The following is a 27,359-nucleotide window of genomic DNA, read 5'->3' on the forward strand; positions in this document are numbered from 1 at the left end:
CATAATCCCATTCAAATCCTTTTGACCCTCACCCAACAGATGTTACGGCTGAAACCCCATAAGCAGGACATGCAGCTATATTCCCAATATTCCCATTTGCTGTTGATAGAGATCGCTAGTCAACAAAGTGGTCCAAATCAACAATTGTGTGGGCAAAAACAGATCTGCCCACTTAATTTCAACTACTTAAATTAGGTACAGTTTCACTCCAACAATTGCCACTTTTGGGGCAGGAAAGCAGCATAATTATTGCATGTGGTAGGGCATCACGTACTGTGTGATCCACTCTTGTGCAGCTTTGGGGTGGTCTAGGAAGAATGCTTATTCGTCATCCATAATTTTCTATTTAGCGGGGAAGAGCATTGCATAATCAGTTCCCAAATCGTAAAGTTGCAGTTTTACTCCCAACATAGGAGACTCTCTTGCATAGGACAGTGGTAGAATGGTCTGGGAAATGGGACACTTGCCCCAAAGCAGTGCAGGTAACATTTCTTCCTTTCCTTCTCTAGTGAAGTATCTCAGTACCTGTAGTTCAGGAATTGTATTTGCAAATGTCTCAGGGTTAGTCAGCCCCACTAGTGTTATATAGCTATGTCTCTGTTTGTTTTCTAAATTTTCCATACGTTCTGTAATAGCTTTAAAGGACTCTGTAAGGTAGGGGTCACACACCTTTTCTACCTATGAGCTACAATCAATTGTAAAAAGAGTTGGGGAGCAAAACAATCTTGAAAAAGTTCCTTGGGGTGTTACATAAGGAATCCCAAACCCAGAACAAACACCAAGGTCCCGGCCTTGGCTCACTCTTCCACCTATAACCTCTGCCTTTTTCTTCAGGAGGAGCCCTCTGCTACTCTGATGCCACCAGGGCTTATAGGGATAGGTCCAAGGGCGAAGTTCTGGGCAGACACAGGAACTAAACGTAATCAGGAACAAGGAGCGTGGTCGTGGGACAAGCCTGTGGTCAATACCAAATGGGCAGAGCAGTACCAAATCAGGAGACAGAGGAGTAGCTGAGGTCACAGTCAGGGTCAAACACAACAATAGCAAAGTACAAAATCGTGATCCAAGAGAGTAGTCCATAAACGGGCAAAGTTCAGGACAGGCAGCAAATGAGGAATGGTCAGGGACAGGCAAGATTAAGAACAGGCAAGACTAACAAGAAATAGCACCCAGGAACTATGAAAATAGACCTACATTGGGCAGTGAGTTACTGCCTGTGGTCAACAAACGAGATGACGTCAGACGCAGCACTCGCGTCAAACCCAGATGTGCGTGAGCTTGCGTCATTTGCGAAATGGCGCAAAAGAAAGAAGATGCGGCTGGAGTCCCCACCGTACCACTACTAGACAGCCAGGTATTCTCACATAGTGGCTGTGGTTGACTATTTGGTAGGTCCTATATGGACTGGCTGTCTAAAAGAGGCTCTGTTTGGCAGTTCACCTAGTTTTTATGCAACTAAAGCTTGCCTTCAAGCCTGAAATTGAAAAATATGCTTTGAGGCCACTGAGAGCTACATGCTGCCACTTGTTGGGGATCACTGGTATAAGGTGTTTTATTTAGTTCAGAAGGGGTTCTGTGAGATCTTACAGGACTCCCTTTTTTGAAGCTCAAGGTCTGGACTGCTGAACCCCCACTTAAAGAGGATGTTTACACAAGGTGCCGTTTATTCAGAAAAATCATGCCCGTTTTGGAAATGAATCCCTTAGATTTGCTACCCACAACACCACAAGGTAAAACTCAGGGAGGGCAGTGATGGCTGCAGGCACAGCTATGCATGTGCGATGTCACTTCAGAGGTGCATTTCTATTGTTAGGCTACTCCTTCTGTATTGCATTCTGATGCTTTATGTTTTGAGCTCTGATTCTCATAATTGCCTGGTACACCATAATCACACAGTCATGTGACATTCTCCAGGAAAACTGAGCTCCATCCCACCCTTCACTTTTTACAGGGCTCTTAGAATAGAGTACTTCTGAGCACAGGAACCTAAGTGCTTAAATTCAATAACCTGTTAAATATGCTAAGAAATTGGTTTATGTACATGATGATGAGATGAACATCTCTTAAAGTTCTGAGTGAGTTGGCATATCTAACCACCACTTACCATGCAGGGAAACTCTTGCAAAGGGTGGAATACATAGTGGTGCAGGTTTCTGGTTGTCATATACAATTGCTAAAACAGGGACACTGAAAAGACATACCTTTGTTGTATACCGCTGCCATACATGGGACATTTCCCAGTAGTTAAAAAGATGGTTCACCTTTAAATGGAATGTCAACCCAAAAAATATTTTTTTGCCTAATAAAAGAAAACATAATTCCAAAAAAAATATTTTTGTTGTGCTTTTTAAGTTATTTGTATATGTATTGCTATTGAAAGTGTTTGGCTGTCCCTTTCTATGGGCTGCCCTGGTGGCTCATTGTTGATACAATGTAAGGCAAGCCAACTGTCTTTGCTGGGGAAGGAAGACTTTTGCAACGTTGTTTAAAGAGTAATAACCAGAAGTTGAGCAAATTGCTTTCAGTAGCAAATGTTTTTACAAATAACTTTAAAAGCACTGAAATTGTTTAATACATGTATACTGGAAAATCTCTTAGAATTATGTTTTATGTTATGTTTTATTTTATTTTATACATCATACTAAAAGTTAATTTAAAGGTGAGCAATCCCACAAGCACACAGCTTAGAGGGAACATTGGCCACAAGTAACTGTAAGGCTGTAGTATTGAACTGAAAAACTTGATAAGTCTGAACCTGCAGAACTTACCCTAATAAATATGATCTGTTTTCTATATGATTCATGTATTTTTCTGTATGTAACATTTTGTTTTTGATGCATTTTGCAGCAAACTGTGTGCAGATGGAAGGACCTGAGAGAGAGGCAGCCTATGTTGAAGACCTGCCAGTCTCTGAAGGTAAAAATATTCCTCAGGAAAAAAAAAGGTGCAATCCTCGTGGTGTCTGTGAAATCCATTTGTCTCCCTGTGTCTGTTACATAGACATATAAATGATTGATTTTTGAGCGGCCAACTGCTATGAGTCTGCAGGTCTGCAATGTCACTTGTGTTGTCCAATTGTCTTCAAACTCACCTCTTCACCCCTAACAATGTTTAAGGGAGCTGCCACATTTAGCATCTAGGTTAGAAACTCTTTTCGTGTTGCATCAACTAAATAGGATATTATACTAACTACAGGCCCGGATTTGTGGAAAGGCCACCAAGGCCTGGGCCTAGGGAGGCATGCTGCCCAACCACACCCACATTGGTAAAAAAAAATACTAGGGGTTGCGCAGTAGATACAATAATTGTTTAATTTCCCATGTGCCAATCCCCATTGCTCAGGTCCCGATGAAAATTTGCACGAATAAAGGGGAGGAGACCGGGGCGATGAACAGCATTGGGCCTAGGGGCACCCGGTATGTAAATCCGGCCCTGACTAACTGGTCTCTTATTTTTCCAGGTTGTAATTGTTTATCGAATGCTATTACAGGCATGCTATTGCTTATCCATAACATAGATATCCAGAAAGTTTTGATTTTCTTTTTTAATCTTTTCTCTGCACAAATCCGCAGTAACGTAACTTGGTGGGGGCAGGCCCTGGTGCGAGCCGTGCAGACGGGCCCGCCCCCACCCTCGTGTTCGCGATTATACTATGCCGCTGCAGCCGACCCCAGCCGGCTGCAGCTAGCACGATCTTCTGGGGGGGCCCTGCGGGGGTGCGGGCCCTGGCCCATTTGCACCCCCTGCTCCCCCGGTAGTTACGCCCCTGCGAATCCGTATTGGCAGCAAAATGATCCTACTGGGTTTATTTGATGTTTCAATGTTTTTTTTGTAGAGTTTAGGTATGGTGATCTAAATTACAGAAAAAAAAACCTTATCTGAAAAACCCCAGGTCCCAGTCATTATGAAATATATAAAAAAATGCAGAATTACAACCATGTTGTTTTCCACAGAGGCTTTTTTAATAAGCAATTCTTTATTTTTCAAGAATTTGCTTTTTTTTTTGCTGTAGTAATTAGACAGTACAGTATATATAGGACCTGGGTTATTCAGATAAAAGATCTTTCCATAATTTAGATCACATCCTGTAAATGGGTTGCTCACCATCCAAACACTTTTTTTTCAGCTCAGTTGGTTTCATATTGTTCGCCACATTGTTCAGTTGCTTTACATTTTTTATTTTTGGCAGTTTTTCCAAAATTGATGTTTAAAGTGCTTCTGTTGCAAGCATGAAGGATCAGAGATGATTATTTCTGCATTCTAAGGTGTATTTAAAATATGGCAAGTGCCAGCCCCCTCCACGTGTACCAGCTGCACCTTTAACTTCTGTTTGTCACAGATGAATAAATTAGAGCTGGGCTGTACAGATGGAGAACCCCAGCCTGGATGTGGCCCTCTAAAGGATTTTCTATTTTTTTGCCCCAGATATGCTCAGAGTGCACCATGGGGTAATGGCTTATATAAACAAAAGTAATGGAGACCCATTCTGTCACTTCCATCTCTTCAGAGTGGATACATTTTTACTAGACAGAGAAAATGGTTTCTATGAGGACAGTGCTATTTTTAAAATCATACTTAAGAATCTTGACTGATGCCCTGAGGATATTAAATGATTTCTAAATGACATGGCATATGAATAAGTAAGTATGGGCATAATGGAATAGAATTTAAAATCATACATGAGAAATATCTGAGCCAAAACACCTCTGGGCTTGTGAACCAAATAACATCTGTTTTAATCTCTTTGTTAATTTCATTTTAATAATATAGATCTTCGTAAAAAATGGGGTGAATTTTTAACCAGATACTCACCAAGTTAAGCTTATGGGAATATTGTATGAACACAGAGCACAAACGTTTGAAGGAAATGGAATGGGAATAAAAATAAGAAATTAACTTAATTACGCACGTCTTTATTGTTAAGCCCACTTTAGTGTGTTTCAAATAAAAATTAGACAAACATTAAGGGGCAGAGAGCAAACCAAAATCAATGTTTCCTATGGGTGGAAGTGATGTGCAGGTTATGACCCGACCCCAAACTGTACCTAGGGAAGCCCACAGAACCTTAGTTTAACCGAGAGGGAGAGGCCTGCCACTGACATCACCAAGTGGGTGGAAGATGACCATGAAGGTTACGAGCCAGGCATGAGATTTATGGCAATACCAACAGCCGGAACCTGCTATCCACCCAAACTTGCACCAGCAACACCATTTGTGACACAAATCCACAGGCCGAAACTTGAAATTAAAGTGTATCAAGCTTCTGGGCTATCAGATAAAATGTAATAATTGTTTTCTCGTATTTCATTTAGGAAAGCCAGTAGCAGCAAGCAAGGAAGAAGCAGTTACTTCAAAGGTTTGTGCATTTTATTAGGGAGGGTCTTTAAAATCCTATACACATAAACCAATCTCTGTTAATGTCCTTTATTCTTACTCCTAATCTCTTTCTCTTAAATCTATATTTCTTAATTTTTTTCTCAGGGGACCCAAATTGTGTCAGAGAAATAGCTTGTTTTAGATCAAGTTATGCATCTCATTTTAATTTTTAGTATAAGAAATACTTTTCACTGTAATTAGTGAAGTGCACAGTTGCAAGTACTGCATTAATATTATGTGCATATATGGCTTCCCAAAAGGGTTTAGCTGGGAAAGCCAACATACCACAGGACATGGGGTTGCTGATGTACACGTGCCCAGGCATAATGGAGAAACTTAAATGAACAGTTCAGTGTGAAAATAAAAACTGTGTAAATAAATAGGCTGTGCATAATAAAAAATGTTTCCAATATAGTTAGTTAGCCGATAATGTAATGTATAAAGGCTGGAGTGAACAGATGTCTAATAAAACAGCCAGAATCCAACTTCCTGCTTTTCAGCTCTAGAACTCTGAGTTAGTCAGTGACTTGAAGGGGGACCACATGGTACATTTCTGTTCAGTGAGTTTGTAATTGATCCTCAGCATTCAGCTCAGATTCAAAAGCAACAGAAATGACCCATGTGGCCCCCCCTCAGGTCTCTGATTGGTTACTGCCTGGTAGCCAGGGTAACCAGTCAGTGTAAACCAAGAGAGCTGAAAAGCAGGAAGTAGTGTCCTGACTGACTTGTTATACATCAAATCACTCCAGCCTTTTTATACATTACATTTTTGGCTAACTAACTATATTAGAAACATTTTTTATTTTGCACAGCCTATCTATTTACCCAGTTTTTATTTTTACACTGAACAATTCCATTAAAGGGAACATTGGTAACAATGGGAGGAAGATGCAGAATGGGAAAACTTAGAAACAGGGCATAAGAACAGAAGAGAATAGGGCATACAAATATGTTGTGGAGAATCAAATGGCCTAAGAAAGAAGCTGAGATGGGAGATGGGAGCATAAAAAAATTGGGGGAATACCGAATGAGGTGAAGAAGATGAAATCAAATAAAAAGGGGAAGGGAAAAAAGTCAAAACAAAAATGTAAGACAGAAATTGAACAATAGAATACATTAAAGATAAAAATAGAGAATAAAAGAAAAGGACAAATAGTAGAACATATAGAGACTGCAAGAGAAATGAAGGATGCAAAAAAAGACAGTGTGGGAAATAAAATTAGAAAAGGCAAACATGAAATAAAAGTGGGATGAAGGAGCAAAAGTGCAGAGAATAGAGAAATATGACAACAGTCAAAAGATGGGGTGAAAAAGAACAAAGTAAAGAAAAAAACTGAAGGTTGGAAATGGTGGGAGGAGTGAAGGAATTGCAGAAGGAAAGGAATGAAGGGAAGGAAGTATACAGAAGGGGTCAGAAGATAAAAAAAAAGAAAACAAACTTAAAATATATCAGTGATGGGTAATTTCAGGGGCCTCACACATGTGACCATTGTCATTATGCGACAAGTCTGTGCTTTAGGCAACCTTGCTGATTACTTATAATCCCATTCTCCAGAGACCAATTTATCATTAGTTGCAAACTTTTACCAAGTGGTCAAGATAAAACTTAAAACGGTCTGGGATTCTTCTCATCGAACACCACAGAGTGATCCTCTTCTTCCCCTTCTTTTTAGTTTTAAAATCCCAGGGCAGTTGAGTGAAAAGCCGGCTTTTTTTTAAAAAAAAAAAATATAGCTTTTCACTGTACTGTGCATCCGCACACAGAAAGAAGATGTTAGCTGATCACTCTGTGGTGCTCGGTGACAGGGATCACCCCTGCTCGCTGAGAAGAATGATGGGGCGGTACAGTTTTCTGCTAACAAAAGAACTGGCCCCTGGTATCACTTAAGTGATCACAGTCATTAGGGGGTGCCTAGTATATGGCACCCCCCCCCCAAGTTTCTTACACTTACCTCACAAGCCTTTTTACATGCTAAATGCTAAATGGTTAAGTAATACATATGAATATATTGAAGAGTTTTAAAACACTGTCCTTCCAAAATTGTATTCCTCCAGGCCACAGTGATCAAATCCAAAGTTAAGTGTGAGTTGCAGATCACAGAAGACTTGGATGAGTTTGCAGATGTAGGTGAAAAGAAAAACAATGAACCAGAAGAAATTCCTCAGCCCCCTATTCCAAAAGAAATCAAGAGGACTGTCGTAGAACCTAAACCAGGTATGCTTACCAATGGCCTGTCACAACTGATGGAAATAATAAGTTGTCAACGTTTTACATACAGCTTTGACTGGTCAAGTATTTCCTTGACAGTAAAAGTGAATTGACTATTGACTGGGGGGAACTTCCATTATGGGATATTAGACACACACCCTAAACAGTGTCTCTTTACCAAAACCTTTACCAAACAAGTGGATCTTTGCCAGATTTGGCCGCCCACCCTGGTTCAAACAGAAAGCCTGTGCAGGACAAATTATCAGGCCTGGTGGAAAAAATGGTAAGCCACAAGTGGTTTATTCCTTGTACTCAGCAGCTAACTGGATTTTACACATACCGTATCCTAATTAGGATCTGCATCGTCAGTGTGTGCAATAATTTTCCCAGTGGTTGCAAGATTAAATATAGTTTTGTTTGGTCACAACTAATGGACTGATCAGTGCTGTATCACAATTCCATAGGCTATTGTTCTTTAAGCTAGACAACAGTTTTCTACAGAAAAAAAAAATTGGCTAATTAGTGCTGCTGAGATATGCGTGGGTAGTGTTAACATCTGACTATTTTTGTTACATTTTTACATTTCTACAATAATATTGTAGAACATTGTTTGTACAAGAACTTGCTCTAGTTCCACGTTATTGGTGCCCCAAACCCCAAAATAGAAATGTGTAGGTTGTTGGTCTTTTGACCATGCCATTTACACTGTGCCCCCTTTTTCCCTTTACTCCAACTCAACTGGATTAATCACCAAGCCTGGACACTTTGCGCATCTGATTGTTAATACCGAGTACATTCTCAGTTGCAGTAAACAGTTTTGGGGATGTTTAAAGTGGCCCTTGTCAGCCACATCACACTTAATTTACATACTCTGGAGCACTCTGAATCTGGTAACTGTGATTTATTGTGCTTGCTGCACTTGAAATTAGATTTTTTTTTTTGTATTTCACTGACCACTTCTGAGCATCATGGGAGTTGTACCCTATTGTGAGAGGTGGGGCTTGTTTATCACTCCACAGGGTTGATAAAGGGCGGTAGCCCAAACAGTTGTCTTGTTTGCTGGCACAATAAATCACTGTCTCCCGATTGGAAGTGCTGTAGCGTGTTTGTTTGTTTTTTGAGTTATACATGGATCCCTGGCAGTGGGACTAGCAGCTTGCACCCAACACTACAACAAGTAGATTGGTATAGATGAGAGTTGTCCAAATTGTCTTATACTTAATTTACATACTGCTCCTTTGTGATTGCCCAGCACCCATGTCTTTTTATGCATAGCTACCAATGGCAATATATCTGTACAATTCCTGAATTTTGCCTTTGAGATATTGGATAGACATCATACTATGGTTAATAACTTCAGCATTCGAGGGCAGCAAGAGTATGGAACACAGTGGGACAACTTTGTACACTGCTGTTGTGGTTGTAAATGACTAGTACTGTTGAACTGTTGTAACAGGTTTTGGAGACACTTAAGGTGGCCATAGACGTAGAGATCCGCTCTTTTGACGATGTCGCCAAATGATCGGATCTCTCCTTTTATCGGCCCCTGTATGGGAGCCTTTAGTTGTATTAGGCCCCAAGGATTATCTCATCACTTTAACATTTTCTGTAATGATCGCACTGACATGTCATATGGCATATTTCAGCAGGCCCCATCTGGCATTATCCTAAGACACTCTATGTGCAGTAACTCTATTTTTACTCCAGCTCAGAACACCCAATAACGGACTATTGCACATGCTATCACAATAGCCATCAGCACTTTCTCAAGACAAAAATGCCAGTGACATGCGTGAAATGACTTTACATGAGGGACTATTGCAATATATTAGTACAATGATTTAAAACCCTGAACCAGCATAAAAAATAAAAGTGGGAATCTGTACATACAAGTTATTATGACATTTTCATTGTGTGAGGTGGATTTCATTGTGTGAGCGTGTGAGGTGCATTTCACACAATTTGGTGTCGCATCCAGCACTGTTTCTTCTTATTCCTTGGTCCGTTGCCCTATAAATCGTGGCCTACTACTTTTCTGAGGTAGCTGAGGATGCACCATTGGACCAGATGTTAGATTCAGATTAACTAAATCTGATTTGACTACAGTTCATAATTAATGTAATAGACAAATACACAGCTATATGTGCCACCTTTAAAGGGGTGGTTCATTTTTCACTTAACTTTTAGAATGGCTAATTCTAAGCAAATTTTCAGCCAGTGGCTTAACTAGATGTTACTGGGCCCCACAGCAAATTCATTTTAGGGCACCAACATATTCAGAGGTTGTCCTGTTTTACCAATATATGTTGAAATTGCTCATTAATTAGGGCCTCATTGGGCCCCCTATACCTCCTGGGCCCCCCTGCAGCGGAAGGGTCTGCTTTCTCTGTAGTTACGCCCATGCAGTTGGCCTTTATTTTTCATAATTTTTTTAATTTTTGCATTCTTCTCACTCTTTCCACATTTCAAATGGGGGGTCACTGACTCCATCTAAAAACAAATGCTTTTTAAGGCTACAAATTTATCATTATTGCTGCTTTTTATTGGTCATATTTTTATATTTAGGCCCTCCCTTATTTATATTCCAGTCTCTTGTTAAAATGAATGCATGGTTGCTAGGGTCATTTTGACCCTAGCAACCACACTGCTGAAATTGCAAACTGGAGAGCTGCTGAATAAAAAGCTAAATAACTAAAAAACACAAATAAAAAATGAAAACCAATTGCAAATCGTCTCAGAATGTTATGCTATACATCATACTAAAAGTTGATTTAAAGGTGAACAACCCCTTTAAGAACTGGACTGATCTCAGGAATGCTGGTAATGGGATCCCCTGTCAACAGACCGGGTTTCCATCTGGTAGAGCCCTTAAGGAATCTTCATCTGTTGCAGCCGGAATCAAGTAGGCTGTCATAAATAGATAATGACATATTATTTGTAGCAGAGTACACCAATATATATTTTCTGAGACTTTTATTTTAGTTATTAGTTACTTCAGAGGGGGTAATATATGCCTCAGTGCTGCTATTGGTTTCCAAGTAAGTGTTAATGTGCATTTGCTTCCCTCTTGGCCTTTAAAAGGTGTACAGTATGATCAGCTAGAGGAGAGAGAATATTCTTTGAATTTAGTTTTCCTCCAATGACTTATGACTCAAATGTTGATCCCACATATCTGCCAGTCGACACACACAAAATCCAATACTAGCAGTACTTTAGCAGTAGAATTTGTGTAGTAATTTCCCTTGCAAAGCATGTCAGGACCAGAAAGCCTCCTACTGCTTGCAGCTGTTCATGGGAACTTTACTCCTGCAGTCTTTGCATTTTTTTGTAGCACTCATCAAGATTTCTGCAGAAAACTATTATCTTGTCTTATTTGTCATGGGTAGTTTGAGCCTTTTCAAAGCAAAACATCCATTATTTACTTTTTAAAGACAACCTAAGGTTCATATGATATGTGATATGTTTTACATTGGTTGTAATTGTTTTACCACTTTACATTTCTAGTTTTGCCTTAATAATCATGCCATAAATGCTTACGCGGTTAGTCATTATAAGCATATAATTGGTATTGGTCATCTGAAAGTTACTCCAAAAGCATTATAAGTACCTTATCATCATAAAACAAAATAGAACTCTGGGTCGTGGGAGTCCTCTATGGAATTAATAGCAATCTGCTGTTACGGAGAGAGAATCAAAGGGAATTAGCCAACATTCTGACCTGCTCGCGTATCAGAGGATCTCCGAGTAGGCCTCTTGCAGTTTCCACCAGCCCTTTCTTATTTCAATCATAAGTCTTCAATATGACACCTGTTATGTTGAGCACTGTCTGTCTATATCTTATTGTTGGTGAGCTTCTATTGTTGAACTCTCTGTTCTAAGAGGCACTGTCCAACACTGGGCGAAATGGAAGAGCATGGAGAAGGGGAAACAATGGGAGAAATAGTGAAAATTGAAGATGGGTTAGGACAAAAGAAAAAAAAAATGGACTGAGTGGGAAACCAAAAGAAAAATGTGTTGGAGAGGAAAGCAGCAAAACCCCCCATTAGCTGAGATCTTTGCCCTTGTGCACATTGCTGTCCTATGCCTTTTACTTAGAGGGGTTGTTCACCTTTGAGATAACTTTTAGTATAATGTAGAGAGTGATTTTCTGAGACAATTTGTAATTGGTTTTCATTTTTTATTATTTAAGGTTTTTGAGTTATTTAGCTTTTTATTCAGCAGCTCTTCAATTTACATTTTAAGCATTCTGGTAGCTAGAGACCAAATTCCCCTAGCAACCATGCACTGATGTGAATAAGAGACTGGAATATGAATAGGAGAGGCCTGAATAGAAGGATCAGTAATAAAAAGTAACAATAACAATACATTTGTAGCCTTACAGAGCATTTGCTTTTTAGAAGGGGTCAGCGGCACCCATTTGAGTCAGAAGAAAAAGGCAAATAATTCTAAAACTATAAAAAATAGATAATGAAGACCAATTCAAAAGTTGCGTAGAACTGACCATTCTATATCATACTAAAAGTTATCTTAAAAGATGAACCACCCCTCCCAATTTTGTGATGCTGTGACAAATCTTCTCTCCAGAATTTTTCATGCTAAATTTCCTAAGGACCCTCTAATAATGTTACTAGGTAAAAAAAACACACAAATATACCAACTCAGCCCATAGACTGAGCCAACATATACTGATGGCCATGAGACTAATTATTGCAGGACACTGGAAAAAATCAAAACTACCTCTGGGATCCTTAAAAGCAAAGATCATCTCCATCGCTACCAATGAGAAACTCACATATACTCTAAAAAATGACTTGGAAGCATATGACAAAATATGGCTCCCCTGGCTGGCACACGAACATGACCCTCAACTATACTCGGCTTTACATGCATGATGAGGAAACAGGTTTAGAATATACTTAACAATTTCACTTATAAGTAATCACCATGGATAGAATATAAATAATACCCCACCACCATATTAACACTGTTCTGTTAATACTAAGTAATATTTTACTTTTGCTTTTTTTCTTTTTCTATTTTTATGTTCCATTACAACCAATAATCCTATGTTTATACGCCAATATTGAGGATAGGGTACCGCATGTTGCGGATAACCAACTCAAATGCTATGGTAATGCTATGATAATCAATAAAACTTGTCAGTTAAAAAAAAAGATGAAACATACCTTAGGTAGATGGTAAGGACAGAGCTCTTGCTGCACCTTCCATCTTTTGTGGAATGAGCCACTAGTAAGGGGGACGTCCCATATGTCAGCCAACACATACTTTAAATAGTAGTTACATAGTAAGATAGGTTGAAAAAAGACACACGTCCAGGGCTGCCATCAGAAAACACGGGGCCCCGTACAACAAAATATTCTGGGCCCCCTTGTCCCCGCCCCAGCATGACCCAAAGCCCCACCCCAGATCCCACCCACATCACATTAAAAAAAGCCACACATTCATCATAGCTAAAATACCCCCCCTAAACAAGTTATAAAAAACAAGTTATAAAAAGCCATTTGTGGTTAGCATGTCCCTACAAGTTAAAAAAAAAATTGGTGGCTAGCCCCCCTTCCACAAGTAAAGAGAAAAAGTGGCCAGTGCCCCCTATAAGTTAAAAAAAAAACATTGCTGGCCAGGGCCCCCCTTAAGTTTAAAAAAAAACATTGGTGTCCATGGTGCCTCATAAAAGTAACACAAAAAACATTGGTGGTTAGGGGTTAAAAAAAAAAAAAAGACCTGCTTTAAGATGACTGCTAGCAGTGACGTTCCCTCACTAGCATTCGACCTGTCATTGACGAGGAGGCACGGGATCAAACGGAGAAACTATCCAATAAGCGCCTGGTTGAGTAAGCAAGTGGGAAGAGGCAGGTTTGTGACACACCTCCGCTGCTATTGGTCAGTGTGCCGTCTCACACAGGCAGGCAGAAATGCTGTGAGACCTGTGCTGCAGAGATGGCAGCGGAGTCGTGCCTGTTAACTCTTTTCCGGCTGCTTCTTTTGAAGGGCCCTGCAATCCAGGTAGTGTAGAGCGGCCGGGCCCCCCTTCACACTTTCAAGACTGCCGGGCCCGGTACAGCTGTACCCGCTGTGCCCCCCTGATGGCGGCCCTGCACACGTCCATAAAGTTCAACCTTTTCAGTGTATATATAACCTGCCTAACTGCAGGTTGTGCCAGAGGAAGGAAAAAAAAAACATTTGAATTCTCTCCAATTTGCCTCAGAGGGGGAAAAATCCTTCCTGATCCAGTCCCTGTATCAATTAGTACTATGAGCTATCTCCCATAACCCTGTATTCCCTCACTTGCTAAAAACCCATCCAACCCCTTCTTAAAGCTATCTAATGTATCAGCCTGTACAACTGATTCAGGGAGAGAATTCCACATCTTCACAGCTCTCACTGTAAAAAACCCCTTCCGAATATTTAGGCGGAACCTCTTTTCTTCTAATTGGAATGGGTGACCTTGTGTCATTTGGAAAGACCTACTGGTAAATAAAGCATTAGAGAGTTTATTATATTATATGATTATTATATGGTCCTGTTTGAGCACTGGAGACCAAAACTGTAAAAAAATTCTATATGGGGCCTTACCAGCATCCTGTACTGTGGAAAAATAATAACCTCTGCAAATCTCTGCCCATTTTAATACAGATCATGGGGGACATGTGAAGAGGTGCAAATTACTTTGCGCAAATATTTGTGCCCAATTCCAGACTCATAAGGATTAAGCCTCACAGCAGTGAGCAGCTCCCTGGTCCCCTGTTTTACAAATGAATTTAGTATCTAAGCTACTGCATGTATTTTGTTTTTAGTTACAAAATTATGATCATAAAATTGATAAGCCACGTCAAGGTAAACCCCATATGGTGGTCCTAACTATTTACCTCTGGTGAAGTTTTTTCTGGGTTGGCACCTCCCTGCAGAACTGCTTGTCTCTGGGTCAGTGTCTCCAGACTAAGGCATCGGTTTAAATGGGCTTGATCCTCCCTCATGCCGGTAGCATTTTGGGAGATGTTTGCCAATAACAAAGCATTGATTTTTTACTCAGGCTTGTTATTTTCTCCACGCGTAAGGATTGTAAAAGTGAGTGATTGGCCAGACCATTACCAAAGTACTAACTAGACTTAATCCTCTCCTATGCTACAGCAGTTGAAGGAGAGAGGTTGCCAGTGACATAAATATCAGTAAGCTCTATCATTTGTAGGGATGCACCAAAACCAGGATTCGGTTTGGGATTTGGATTCAGCTAAATCCTCATGCCTGGCCGAACGGAATCCAAATCCTAATTTGTATATGCAAGTTAGGGGCAGGAAGGGAATTCATGTAACTTTTTGTCACAAAACAAGGATGTAAAAAATTTTTTTTTTCACTTTTTCCCTTCCCATACCTAATTTGCATATGTAAATTAGGGTTCAGATTCAGTATTCGGACGAATTTTTCATTAAGAATTCGGGGATTTGGCAGAATCCAAAATAGTGAATTTGCTGCATCCCTATTCTTTTTCTGTGTCACCTTGCTCCATTTTTTAATATTGTTGCCACTTCGAAGTTATTGCCTGGTATTTCTCAGTTGTATTCATGGACTAGAACTGCGCCTGTTCTATGGAAAAACTTCCTCTTCTGGAAAAAAACCCAAAAATCTACTTTTGTTATCACTATTAACTGGTCACTATGTGATTTGCCATTTTTGTATCCTTGCTAGGTAGTTAATAACAAGGACTATACCAACTGGATGCAGTTCAAGGGATGTTATAACCCACAGCCTGTACGAAGGCTCTATACATTTCTTTGCGTGACATCATTATGTGAAGGAATTGACCCAGTATAAAAAAAAAAAAATATATATATATATATATATATATATATATATATATATATATATATATATATATATATATATATATATAGGCTGTGCAAAATAAAAAATGTTTCAATATAGTTAGTTAGCCAAAAAGGTAATGTATAAAGGCTGGAGTGACTGGATGTCTAACATAATAGCCAGAACACTACTTCCTGCTTTTCAGCTCTCTTGGTTTACACTGACTGGTTACCCTGGTTTCTAGGCAGTAACCAATCAGTGACTTGAGGGGGGCCACATGGGTCATATCTGTTGCTTTTGAATCTGACCTGCATGCTAAGGATCAATTGCAAACTCACTCAACATGTCCCATGTGCTCCCACCCTTAGTCACTGACTAACTCAGAGTTAGAGAGCTGAAAAGCAAGAAGTAGTGTTCTGGCTGTTATGTTAGACATCCAGTCACTCCAGCCTTTAGACATTATATTTTGGCTAACTATATTAAAAACACATTTTATTTTGCTCTAGGGGTCATAGCAAATAAACCACTATTTAGATACAGCGTTTTCTCTGCCAGCAGGAATATGCAAAATCAAGGTATTCATTGGCAGGAACGGAATATGTGTGTTACTGAGCACATGGGTGGATTTTGCCAAGAAATCACTCAAGGGGCAACTCCATTCCCTCTGAGACTGCAGGTCTTCACTGTACCTAGTTTTCAAAGTCGGGTACAGGCACAGAAGGATTTCAGCAAGGAGTTACAAGCTACAGCCACGCTGGTAATAGCATTCAGCAACTGGGTGGTTACTGAACATTGGCTGGAAACATTGAATGGAAAACATATTTCTCTAGCAACTGTATGCTCTTGTCTCCAAATATACTTGGCTCTCATCTGACCTATTCATTGCCCTTTCATAACCCTTATCACTGTCTTCTGCAAGACCTCGTTCATGCTGCTGCCTGCCTGTGGAATTCACTGCCGCCTCCGACTCTGCTGTCTCCCTCCCTGCGGGCCTTCAGGCACTCCCTGAGCATCATTTTTCAAGGATACCAGCTTGACACCATCTGGCTACTGCCGAGATATATGCATAACAAATTGATACCTTAGATAACCTTTTCTCTGACCCTGTTTAAATTGTGTGTGTGTATATGTATGTATATGTATGTATATGTATGTGTGTATATATATATATATATATATATATATATATATATATATATATATATATATATATATATATATATATATATATACATTGTTAAAGCCTAGGAACTACTATATGACATTTTAACACTTTCTCTATAGAAAACTTTATCAAAGCTTCAAGTCTGAGGGCATGTTAGGCAGGGGCAGAGGAAGTAAACCCTGTGATTGTTGGTGAAGGTCCAGAACATATAGAGGAGTCAGTAGGCTAATGATAATAAGCAGTTACAGTATATAGTGATGAAAAATGTTTTGTTCCTAAACTTTAGGGGTGGCTTAAAATGAATGAAAATGTTTTCTGGTGTGCCCAGTAACTTCTCATTAAAGCACTGAGATCAGGGTCTGGTGTAGAACAATACGATTTTTGACTTCTATTTTGGAGATGATGTTACTGCTGCAGTAACCTGCAACTAATGTATGAAATTGTATAAGTTTAGAAAGTCTGTGACTTGGCTTGCTACATTACTACTGGAGCACATGAGAGTGGGCATAACTAAATAAATTCATATATACTATGGTTTCTTGGCCTCAGTGCCACTACATTGGTATAACGTTTTTACAGTTTTACTCTGTCCATTCCACTGTACCCATCAGAAAGTGAATATAATCTGCAACATATAGATGGTCATAGGCTCGATTCTTATAACTAGCTTGGCCCTTTCTATGTCTTTCCTTCTTACTGTGCAAGGTACTGCTGTGCTTAAAAGAATATTAGAGGAAACAATGCTCATGAAGTTCCAATGGTTATTAGGATAGTTAACCTTAACTTTTAATATGTTATAGAATGGCCAAATCTCAGCAACTTTTCAATTACTTTTCATTGTTTATTGTTTATAGTTTTTTTTATTATTTGCTTTCTTCTTAAGACTCTTTCCAGCATTCAAATGGGGGTCACTGACCCCATCTATAAAACAATTGGTCTGCAAGGGTACACATGTATTGTTATTGCTATTCATCTTTCTATTCAGTCCCTTTCCTATTCATATTCAAGTCTCTTATTCAAATGAGTGCCTGGTTACTAGGGGAATTTGAACCCTAGACACCACATTGCTGAAATTGAAAACTGGAGAGCTGCTGAATAAAAAGCCAAATAGCTCAAATGCCACAAATAATAAAACATAAAAAACAATTGCAAATATCACTCTCTACCTCAAAGGTGAACCACCCCTTTAAGAAAGGTTTCATTCTTGGGAGTTAACTGCTTGAATAATGTTTTTTGGCAATAATGGCATTGTCTACAAAAGATCTACATTTATGCTTCTCTCTTTTAAGCTCCCAAAAGTGCACCAGTCAAGAAAAAGTTGGAACCCAAAAGTGTTGGACCAATGAAGGAAGAGGAGTATGCTTCCTGGAATGGAATCACGCTAAACAAGTGTCTGGTTATAGCTGCATTTGCTGCTCTAATAAGTGTGGGATTCCAGGTTTTGCAAGGTGAGCTGGAATATACTTGCAAATGCACAAAGGGGTGCAAGAGTGTTCCATCTTGGAGCGCAGAGACCAGCAACTACATAAACCCATGAAAGCTGCCTGCAATCCACAGAGCACTGCTGTCCTGAAAAATGGTTGTGCTAAGAACCTCACACCAGACAGAGGTGCTTGGGGTGTGCAGGGCCGCCAACAGAAATCGCAGGGCCCTGTACGACGCAATTTCCTGGGCAGCGCCCACTGTAAGCCCCACCCACAGATCCACCCCCTACCACACAGTAAAAAAAAAACATTGGTGGCTAGGGTCCCCACATGTTAATAAAAAAAAAAAAAAATTGGTGGTCAGGGCCCCCCATAAAAAAACATTGGTGGCCAGGACCCCCCCTTAAATGTTAAAAAAGCCTCCCCCACACATAACAGGGACCACAAAGGGTTACCTTTAGGGGAGTCCTGCCATGTTGCACTTACTTCATTAGTGTGGCCCACTGCCAACTTCAGAAGGGAGGAGGGGAGCACAGGTGGCTGAATCATCTTCCAGTGACAGTATTTTCTTTCCTCATTGGTCACAGAATTTCAAGTCCCGGTAAAGCTGCATGGTGATTGGATGAGCTGGAGGGGAAGTTCAAACAATCCAATCCCTGAGCAGCTCAACCAGGACTTAAAGTCTGTGACCAATAAGGGAAAGGAATGGACAGACGATACCTCCCCCTGTGCTTCCACTCTGCCTTTCCGAAGTCAGCAGCTCTCTGGGCCCCCTACAACTCTCCCCCCTGTCCCCCCCTGATGGTGGCCCTGGGGAGTATAGACCAGCCCTATGGCAGACAATAAGGACAGGGTCCATTGTGCGTCTTCTAATACTCCCCAACTTGTGTATGATTAAGATGAGTAGTAACATTTATGTGCCATTTAGAGCTGCAACAATTTTTTATATAATGCAGGAATGTGCATTGCGCCCTTTTTGGCACTTTGCACCTAATGTATCTTCTTAATATCAATAAGCTTAAGGTCCCCTATAATGTCAGTCCAAATTTATCTATATTGATATATCATCAATATGTTTCCAGATATGGGATATCTGAAATGCAGGGCCTGGGGTTTGGGCAGTTGTTTATGAGCATTTTTGGTTTATGTTTCCCTATGAGGTACAACATTCAGTTGTGCTCTCAACACAGCAATTTTGTTTTTGATTGGGACTGGATTCACAACTGTCCAGGTTTCAGCACTGTAAAACCTCAACAGAAATCTGGCCAATACCTACATATGATGTCACAACTCCACCCCCCACATGGCAAAATGTAACCGGTAACAGAGTGCCATACCTCCATTTTAGTGATTTAATTCACGGGGGTGCCTAACATATTGGCACCCCACAGCTTCTCTCGTTTTTTAAGTACTTTGAAGGGGAATTATAAGTTTGCCATCAGTGGTAAAAGTTGGAAAATGATAATTTAATGGAAATAATTTCAGGGGAGTTGTTTTTCCAGATAGGTTGATATTTTGATACTTTCCCCTACAGAAGTAGCCGACGATGATGAGCTGACCGACCTAGAAAATGAACCATGGACACCATCTGATCCAAACGACCAGCTGGTAAGAAAACATTTGGAGTAATACAGCAAAATTTGGTAGATATTCGGTGCTTGGTAGATACCCATAATTCCATGTACTTATAGTCATCTTGTTCATGTACTTACAGTAAGTGCCTTTTGTATCCTTCTGCTTCTGTATAAATCTACATATTTAAAAAAAAATGATAATGCTTTTTAAAAAGACTGCGGAATATTCTAAAGTACAAACTTTGGCCAAATTCCTAAAGCTATGGAAACAGTCAGCATTGAAATATGCAATCACACACAGTTATAAAGATCTGAATTGAATGAAATGTATTTGTGTATATGTAGTTGTGTAAAATTCTAGTTTCTAATAGAGATGTTTATTGCTTTAGCTATTTACAGTTTTTTACTCCAAAATGTCATTGTCACACGTATTTGTTCCTTTGGATTGAATGGGATATGCAAGGTCAGAGTTGGAGAAAAATAATTGCACAAACAGCTTTATTCTAATGCTTTTTGTGAATTTCAGACCCAGTGTGAAGTCCTAGGCCAATCAGTTGGGAATCCAACGACAAGAATAGGGTGCTCCCCAGGTGTTTGTGTTTACCTTATGCCCTTATAAATTTGGAATTATTGCAGCAGCACCTATGTTGAACAATATTCACCACAGACACTAGATGGACATAACAAAATGGAACAGATAAAATAGAAGGTGGAAACAACAATATCCAGTGTCCAGGAAGAGGTTATAGTTTGGCAGGCAGTCAGAAATTGTGTCACAGAGCATACTTAAGCATGTGATCTCAGCTATCAGTTTGCATGTGAGGTAACTAAACTGATACCACAGACAGTTTGTTATGAAAGGAATTTGTAGAAAACTAAAATAGAGATAAATTCAGTTTCCTTTTGCCTTTCCTCTGGATCAGTAGCGTATGATTATTTTAAACTTAATGGTTTACAGTTTGTTCTAATTGTATAACTATAACCCACTAGACCTATTATTTACTTACTGACTTTGTTTCTGCAGTCAGATCCATGGTTTTTTGAAGGATGGTTTGGATCATCTGAAGAAGAAAAAGCTGTTTCTGAAGCAAATTTGCCAGACGTAGAATTACCTGAGGTGGAAAATGATGAACCTGTTGAAGATGAGATAACTTCTGTAGAAGAAACTCTGGTGGATGCGGAGGATGAGAAAGAAGAGGCCTTAGAAGTGGACACAGAGGTAGAGAAGAGTCTAAGTAAGGTGGAACGAAATGAACAATGGGGTTTGAAGGACAAAAGCAAATACATGGTGGCGAAAGCAATTAAAATCCGTAGGGCGTCTGAAGAAGGATCCCATAAAAAAGGGTTGTTTCCCTTCATGAAAAAAACAAAGGAGCCAAGCAAGTATAAGGAGAAACCAAACAAAGAGAGGGAATATTCACATGAACATAAATATGAACACAATAAAAAGCACGATGAAGGTAAGCAATATAAGAAAGACAAAGAGGAACAGAAAAAATATTTCATACAGGAGGAAAAGGAGAGGTACAAAGGATGGAAAGCGGACAAGGAGAAGGGATGGAAAGCAGTCAAAGAAAAGGGATGGAAAGCAGACAAAGAAAAGGGATGGAAAGCAGACAAGGAGAAGGGGTATAAACACTACCAGTATGATAAAGGATTCAAAAAATCTCAAGATAGTAGAAGGCATGGATAATAGACCTGATGGTTTCACACCCAGTAGCTTTAGCAGGGGTTGGTGGTGGTCCATTTGTTGCTAAAGTTCTAAAGAATATAAACTGCTGTATTCCCTCACTGCCACAAAGATGATGCCTACCCAAAAGAGTATTTTTCTTCATTCATTTTTGGAAATTTCTTTACAATTCACAAATCAGATACTTTAATATTTTTTTAAGTTCATAGAACATGGAAATATTTTATTTTCACGCCCTTAAATTATTACTGTAAAAATAAATAATGCACCATATTTTCAATACTTGTCTTGGTTATTCTTACTTCATATTTTCTGAGTATTAGAATTCAGCCCTAAGGTATTCTCTAGTAAGGAATAATACGATCTTTATTAGCATATTTTTAGTTATGCAGACAGAATGAGACACACATTCTCCTCAAAATCCCAGCATCTTACAGTATTTGACCCAGAAAGATCACATGTCCACTTTATAACATAAATTTCACTCTGTGTGACAATTTCAGATGAATAAACAAAACCAAAGAAAACCCTTGCAACCCTTTAACCGCTTTAACGAAAACACATAATGTGTCCCTTGCTGTGTCAGGTCTCCACTGTGATTCATGGCTGGAAAAGAAAATACAGGTCTGAAGGGTCCCTATACCTACCAAGTGGTTGCATCAATAAATGAATCTTGAAGGATAGTCCTGCCATCTTGCTTCCTCCATCTCTTTTATATTACTATTGGATTTGCGGTGCTTATGGCAAGAGCACAGGGGGTGAAGCAAAGGTGACCTTATCCTGACACATCTGAAAGTTGTCATGGTTTTTTTTTGCCTAGCATAACATTTGCAAAAAGAACACTCTCTGGTATGATTTAAGAGTACTAGGATCTATATGTCCCATCAGGCACAGTTCAGAGGATCGTATATTGGGGAGTGCAAAGTTGGATTATATGAAATCTAATATAGGCTCCCAAAACTCCTGGATATATTGACAGGTCCAGAAAACACGTAGTAGGGTGTCTATTTCCACCCCACATTTGTAGCAAGTGTCTGGTGTACCCGGATATATTTTGGTCAGCCTGTGAGGGGTCAGGTATGTTCTGTGCAGGAATGTTATTTGAATCAATCTGTCCCTATTGGAGATAGTGAGTTTAGGGACCTGTTCTAAGACCCCTTCCCACACCTCTTTATCTATCCCTGGGATATCAGCTGCCCATTTTAAATGGAGTTGATTCAGGTGAGATTTTGAGAGTTTGCCCAGGATTATGTATATGAGGGTGGTGTCTTTTGATAAGGCAGGTCATCTTAGATGGACTTCCAGCGTATTCTGTGCGATATCCAGTGGCCCATTGGGAGACTGGGAACGGAAGGTATGCCTTAACTGGTCAGTGGCTCAGTTCTTTCTAGCTGTCTTTTTTAAGACTGTATTCGTTGATTTACCTTGTGTACATTGCATTGAACTTACTATACCGAAGAAGATATACAGCAGCTTTATGAAAGGAATAATTATTGTTCTGTGGCAAGTCCTAGTATGTTGTTAAGCTTCTTAGTTATCTCCACGTTGGTCCACCTACTCTGTGTGCCCTGAATTACCTTAGAGATGCAACATTTTAACATATAACATCATTAATAACAGTAAAGTATAATTTTTTACACCAAATGCATAAGGGGTCAATACAAGATGCATTATTAGACTGGACTGCAAGTTGTATTGAACAGGAAAAGCCATTTAGTATGGTTTGTCAATTTATAAGCAAGACCAGTATGCTGCATGCATGATTCAAATTTCACCAGTGTGCACCAGGTCTGAACTGGGAACCAATATAGGCCCTGTTGTTTCAAGTAAACAGAGGCCAAAACAGCCCAATAAATTGTTACTATCTATGGCTTCTTACAGCAGCCTCCCCAACCCCCATCTGCCCCTTTTCCCCACCTACAGAAGCTGAAGGACAGCCACTCACACTGCTAATTCTTCCCCTGCAAGAGATCTCGAACACTGAGCGTTCTAGACTTTTAACTGTGTATGCTCCATGTCTGCAATCGATTGTGAGAAGATTCAGTGGTGCAAACTGGTGTTGTTTGGAAATGGGTGGGACCAGGACACCACTAAATTACAAAAGTTTCATGACATGGGTGTTTTTGCCATAAGGCATATAGCTAATAAAGTTAATGTGTGGGCCCTGAAGCTGCTGTATGTTGAACACACGTTCAAATGCAACACAGCTTGACTGGACACAAACACTCCTTTATACATCCTATAAATGTAGGACAATCATAAACAAGTTTGAATTAGTTCAATGTTTATAACATAAGTGTGTAAGTGCCTGATGCTGTAGCCTCCAACTGTGTTCTATTTGATTGCTGAGCTCAGTATAGCAGTGTATGTGGTGTTTAGGATTAGGCAGATATTTGAGTGGTATACACAATAGGGGTTATTTATAAACACTGGGCAAATTTGCTCCTGAGCAGTAACCCATGGCAACCAATCAGATAATTGCTTTCACTATTCAGCCTACAGTTGGTTGAAAAAAGCTAATCGCTGATTGGTTGCTACGGGATACTGCCTAGGAGCAAATTTGCCCAGTGTTTATAAATGACTCTAATGATTTAAGGAAGATAGAGTTGGGCAGGTATGAAAACATACAATACATAAGATTCTTAACTCCCCCTGGAAGATATAACTGCCCTTGTAAATATAGCAAATTTAACTACAGAGCCATCTTCTAGTTGAAGCTGGTATTCTAGAAGATCTGCTCTCCTTGTTTACAGCTCCCTCTCTGTCAACCAGCCTCATTGCATAACTTCTGACTCCTTTGTATTATGTGAAAAGCTTCAGGAAACATTAACATTTTGACCCCATATCCCTATCTTTTCGCTCCCTCCACCTCAGCAGTATAAATCCTCTTGTCTTTCTAATCGCGCTCCTCAGTGATCAACAAATAAACTGGTATGGGAAAAAGTGTGTTTAATAGCTCACAGCAAAAATGTTAACACCAATATAAAGATTTCTGTTTACAAATAATATTCTTACAAATGATTAAATTCCGCATAAGTGTATACCAACAGCAAACAAAACCAAGTTTTCTATAAATATTTAGAGAAAAGTAAAATATACAAATGAACATCTGGTTAACGTCCTGTGGGCTAGGGTTTGACACATCGAAATGATTTGACTTGAATACAAATGGAAATGTTGCCTTTTAATGATGGTGTGCCTGATTAATATGAATTACTTGGAATATCGAAGTGTTTGCAACCTTTTATTAAATTTTTTTTAAGTATAATAATATCCAATTGTTTACTGTTTATTTTTTCCTGCGTGAAAACAAGCATAGAATTCATATGCAATATTGATCAGAAGTTTTATATATATATATATATATATATATATATATATATTTTTTTTTTTTTCTGAAGTCTTTTTTTTACTTTTGAGTAAGGTTCCATTTTTCATCATTTATAAAATCTCATGAATGCTTCATTTATTTTTAGTTATTTCTGATTCTTTTCCTGGTAGCACCAGGGCCCGCATACAGTAGAACCCCAATTTAATGTTTCCCAGGGAACAGCATCAACATATCAGAAATTCCAGGAAAACATAATTGCAGAGGTAAAAAAAACTCCACTTGCCTGTATGGGAAAGTGTAAACTCTGGGAATTCAGCATAAAGCTGGCCATAAACGCAAAGATTTGATCGTACGAATCGCCGTTTCTTACGATTTTTGGGCCATGTGTGGAGTGTCCCGATCAGTTGATCGGACAGGTTAGAACATTTCTGTCGGCTAACGATAATATCTCTGCATGTATTGCTGATCTGCCGATAGTGGGAGACTGTCCCTAGCTTTTGTTGGACATAACTTTCGTACGATTGCTGTCAGGGGCAGAACATCGTCTGATATTTGATCGGAATGGTTAGTGGCAGGTCGGGAGATGGCACCGAACGATCGTTTGTCCATTATTAAGGTAAATCTGGACGTCTATGGCCAGCTTTTCTGTTATTTATTATTTATATGAGTACAATTTAAAGCAATCGGAAAAAAATATATTGTTAAGGGTGCTAGTACGTTGTGAATGTGGAATGCACCAAATCGCTAAGCAAATCCGAACCCTAATATCAATATTCATTTGATTTAAATTGAAAACATTTTAAAATTGCAACATTTGTGAACAGAAATTGTAGCTTTCAGTTGTCCAGAGTTGAAAAATAACATGACTTCAGTTTGGAGGAACACAGGAATCCGCCAAACCTGAATCCTACAGAAAAAAGGGCTAGTATTTGGCCAAATTATGGAGTCAGGGCATCCCGACTGTCAATTCTTACGGGATCAATTACCACCTATATAATGATGATACTCAAATTGTATCTCTCCTCTGCCAATCTCAGCCCTGATATCTTAATTTAGGTCTCATCTTATCACCATTTTCACACAAAATGCCACCAAAATTCTGGTTCACTCTTTCATCTTTCATTTACTCCTTATAGACGTGCCCCATCCAGAGACTGTCCCTGTTCAGTCTATAATAAATGCAGCTGACAGACTCACACGACTCCCCAACCATTCATCCTTTGCCGTGCAACTCCCTAGACAGGTTTTCCCAGCTTTTCAGAATAAAATGTTAAACTTATATGGGTAATGGCCGACTGGGAGATTAGTCACCTAAATGTTATTGGCCTGTGGGAATACACACACATCACTAAGTCTTTGGAAAAACAAAGAGACATGGCTGTTTTGCTGCAGCGATTTACATGATGACAAATTTCTTTGCGCCAAGAAGGAATTAGAAGGAACATTGGTTGGAAAGCATTTCAGGGAGATTAATTGGCCGCGGTAGTGCAGATTTATCTCGGGTAACTAATATCCTAGTGGCTATCACCTTTACCCTGACATTGAAAGCAATTTACAACTCTGCTCCACTCTAAATCTCTGAACTTATCTCCAAGTATTCACCAAATTGGTTTTACACTGTCCTACTCTTCCACGACTCACATTCTCACATGCTAGGGCTGTGCTCTCTTCCAAATTCCATCCATTTTTCTACCACTCACTTAAAACACAAAGCTTTAAAAAATGTTTACCCACATCTAGCCTGGCATTCCTTCAGAAAACACCTGCTAAATGCACATCTCTCACTTTACTGACTCCTGGGGGCAGATTTACATATGGTCGAATATCGAGGGTTAATTAACACTTCGATTCAAAGTCGTAGTCGATGGTCGGAGTAGCCAATTTGATGGTCGAAGTAGCCAAAAAAATCATTCGAAATTCTAAGTTTTTTCTAAGTAAATGGGCCCCCTGATCTTGCCCATAGCCACACCTTGTGTCTCATACTCCTTCTCCTATTAGATTATAAGCTCTTTTGGGCAAGGCCCTCTTTAGCTCTTATATTAGTCAATCTATAGGTTTGATATAAACACTATTCTATTGTAAAGTACTGTGGCGTATGTTGGTGCTTTACAAATGTGTTAATAATAATCATAACAAAGTGGAACTAAGCTACAATATAAATTCAATTATTTAAACTAAAATTGTCCCTCTATCAAAATGAATTTGTGTGAATTGAATCAGAATGTTTCTCTGAGTGAATCTTTGCCCGATATGGCCACCTTGTGCTGACGATTATCAGGACTGATCCAATCGTTTGGCCTAAGGTCCAAACAATCATATAATAGGTGACAATGCAGGGAGAGGGCTCCTATCAAAGAGCCAATCTGGGCCTTACCCGTAAGGGGCTTTTTAAACCTGTCTGATAGATATGTGGCCAATATTTGGCCAGATATCTATCATATAGGCCATCTGACAATGCACCATGTGAGGGGGCCAAATCAACAGCTAGTTGTTGCGAGATCTCTGATTTATTTGCAAGTGCAGCATTCCACGCAAAAGTCGAGAGGAAAACTCGAATCAAATTTATTCGAGTTTTACAAAAGTCACATTACTCTAAAATTCGACCATTGATAAATAACCCCCTATTAGTCAGCATTGGACCAAGCAGTTTCTGTAAAGACTCAAACCTAGGGACAAATTCACTAACCTCCATTAATTTGCCAGCGACGGCTTCGCTCACATCGCAACACTTCGCCAGGTGTAGATTTGCCAGGACAACGCTAATTCACT

At 39.5% G+C, this 27,359-nt stretch overlaps 1 protein-coding gene across 1 annotated transcript in view; it reads left to right on the forward strand.

Annotated features, from left to right (window-relative positions):
* The window catches only part of jsrp1.L (junctional sarcoplasmic reticulum protein 1 L homeolog), a 36,093-nt gene extending 14,561 nt beyond the window's left edge, over positions 1-21,532 (forward strand). Inside the window, exons 3-8 of the mRNA XM_018255317.2 lie at positions 2,848-2,916; positions 5,313-5,356; positions 7,432-7,591; positions 17,861-18,019; positions 19,530-19,603; positions 20,594-21,532. Coding sequence (XP_018110806.1) covers positions 2,862-2,916; positions 5,313-5,356; positions 7,432-7,591; positions 17,861-18,019; positions 19,530-19,603; positions 20,594-21,262 — 1,161 coding nt within the window. The 5' untranslated portion in view covers positions 2,848-2,861 and the 3' untranslated portion in view covers positions 21,263-21,532. The remainder of the gene's footprint in view (positions 1-2,847; positions 2,917-5,312; positions 5,357-7,431; positions 7,592-17,860; positions 18,020-19,529; positions 19,604-20,593) is intronic.
* The last annotated feature ends 5,827 nt before the right edge of the window (positions 21,533-27,359 follow it).

The sequence above is a fragment of the Xenopus laevis genome, chromosome 1L, assembly GCF_017654675.1.
Source record: "Xenopus laevis strain J_2021 chromosome 1L, Xenopus_laevis_v10.1, whole genome shotgun sequence".
Classification (NCBI taxonomy): Eukaryota; Metazoa; Chordata; class Amphibia; order Anura; family Pipidae; genus Xenopus; species Xenopus laevis.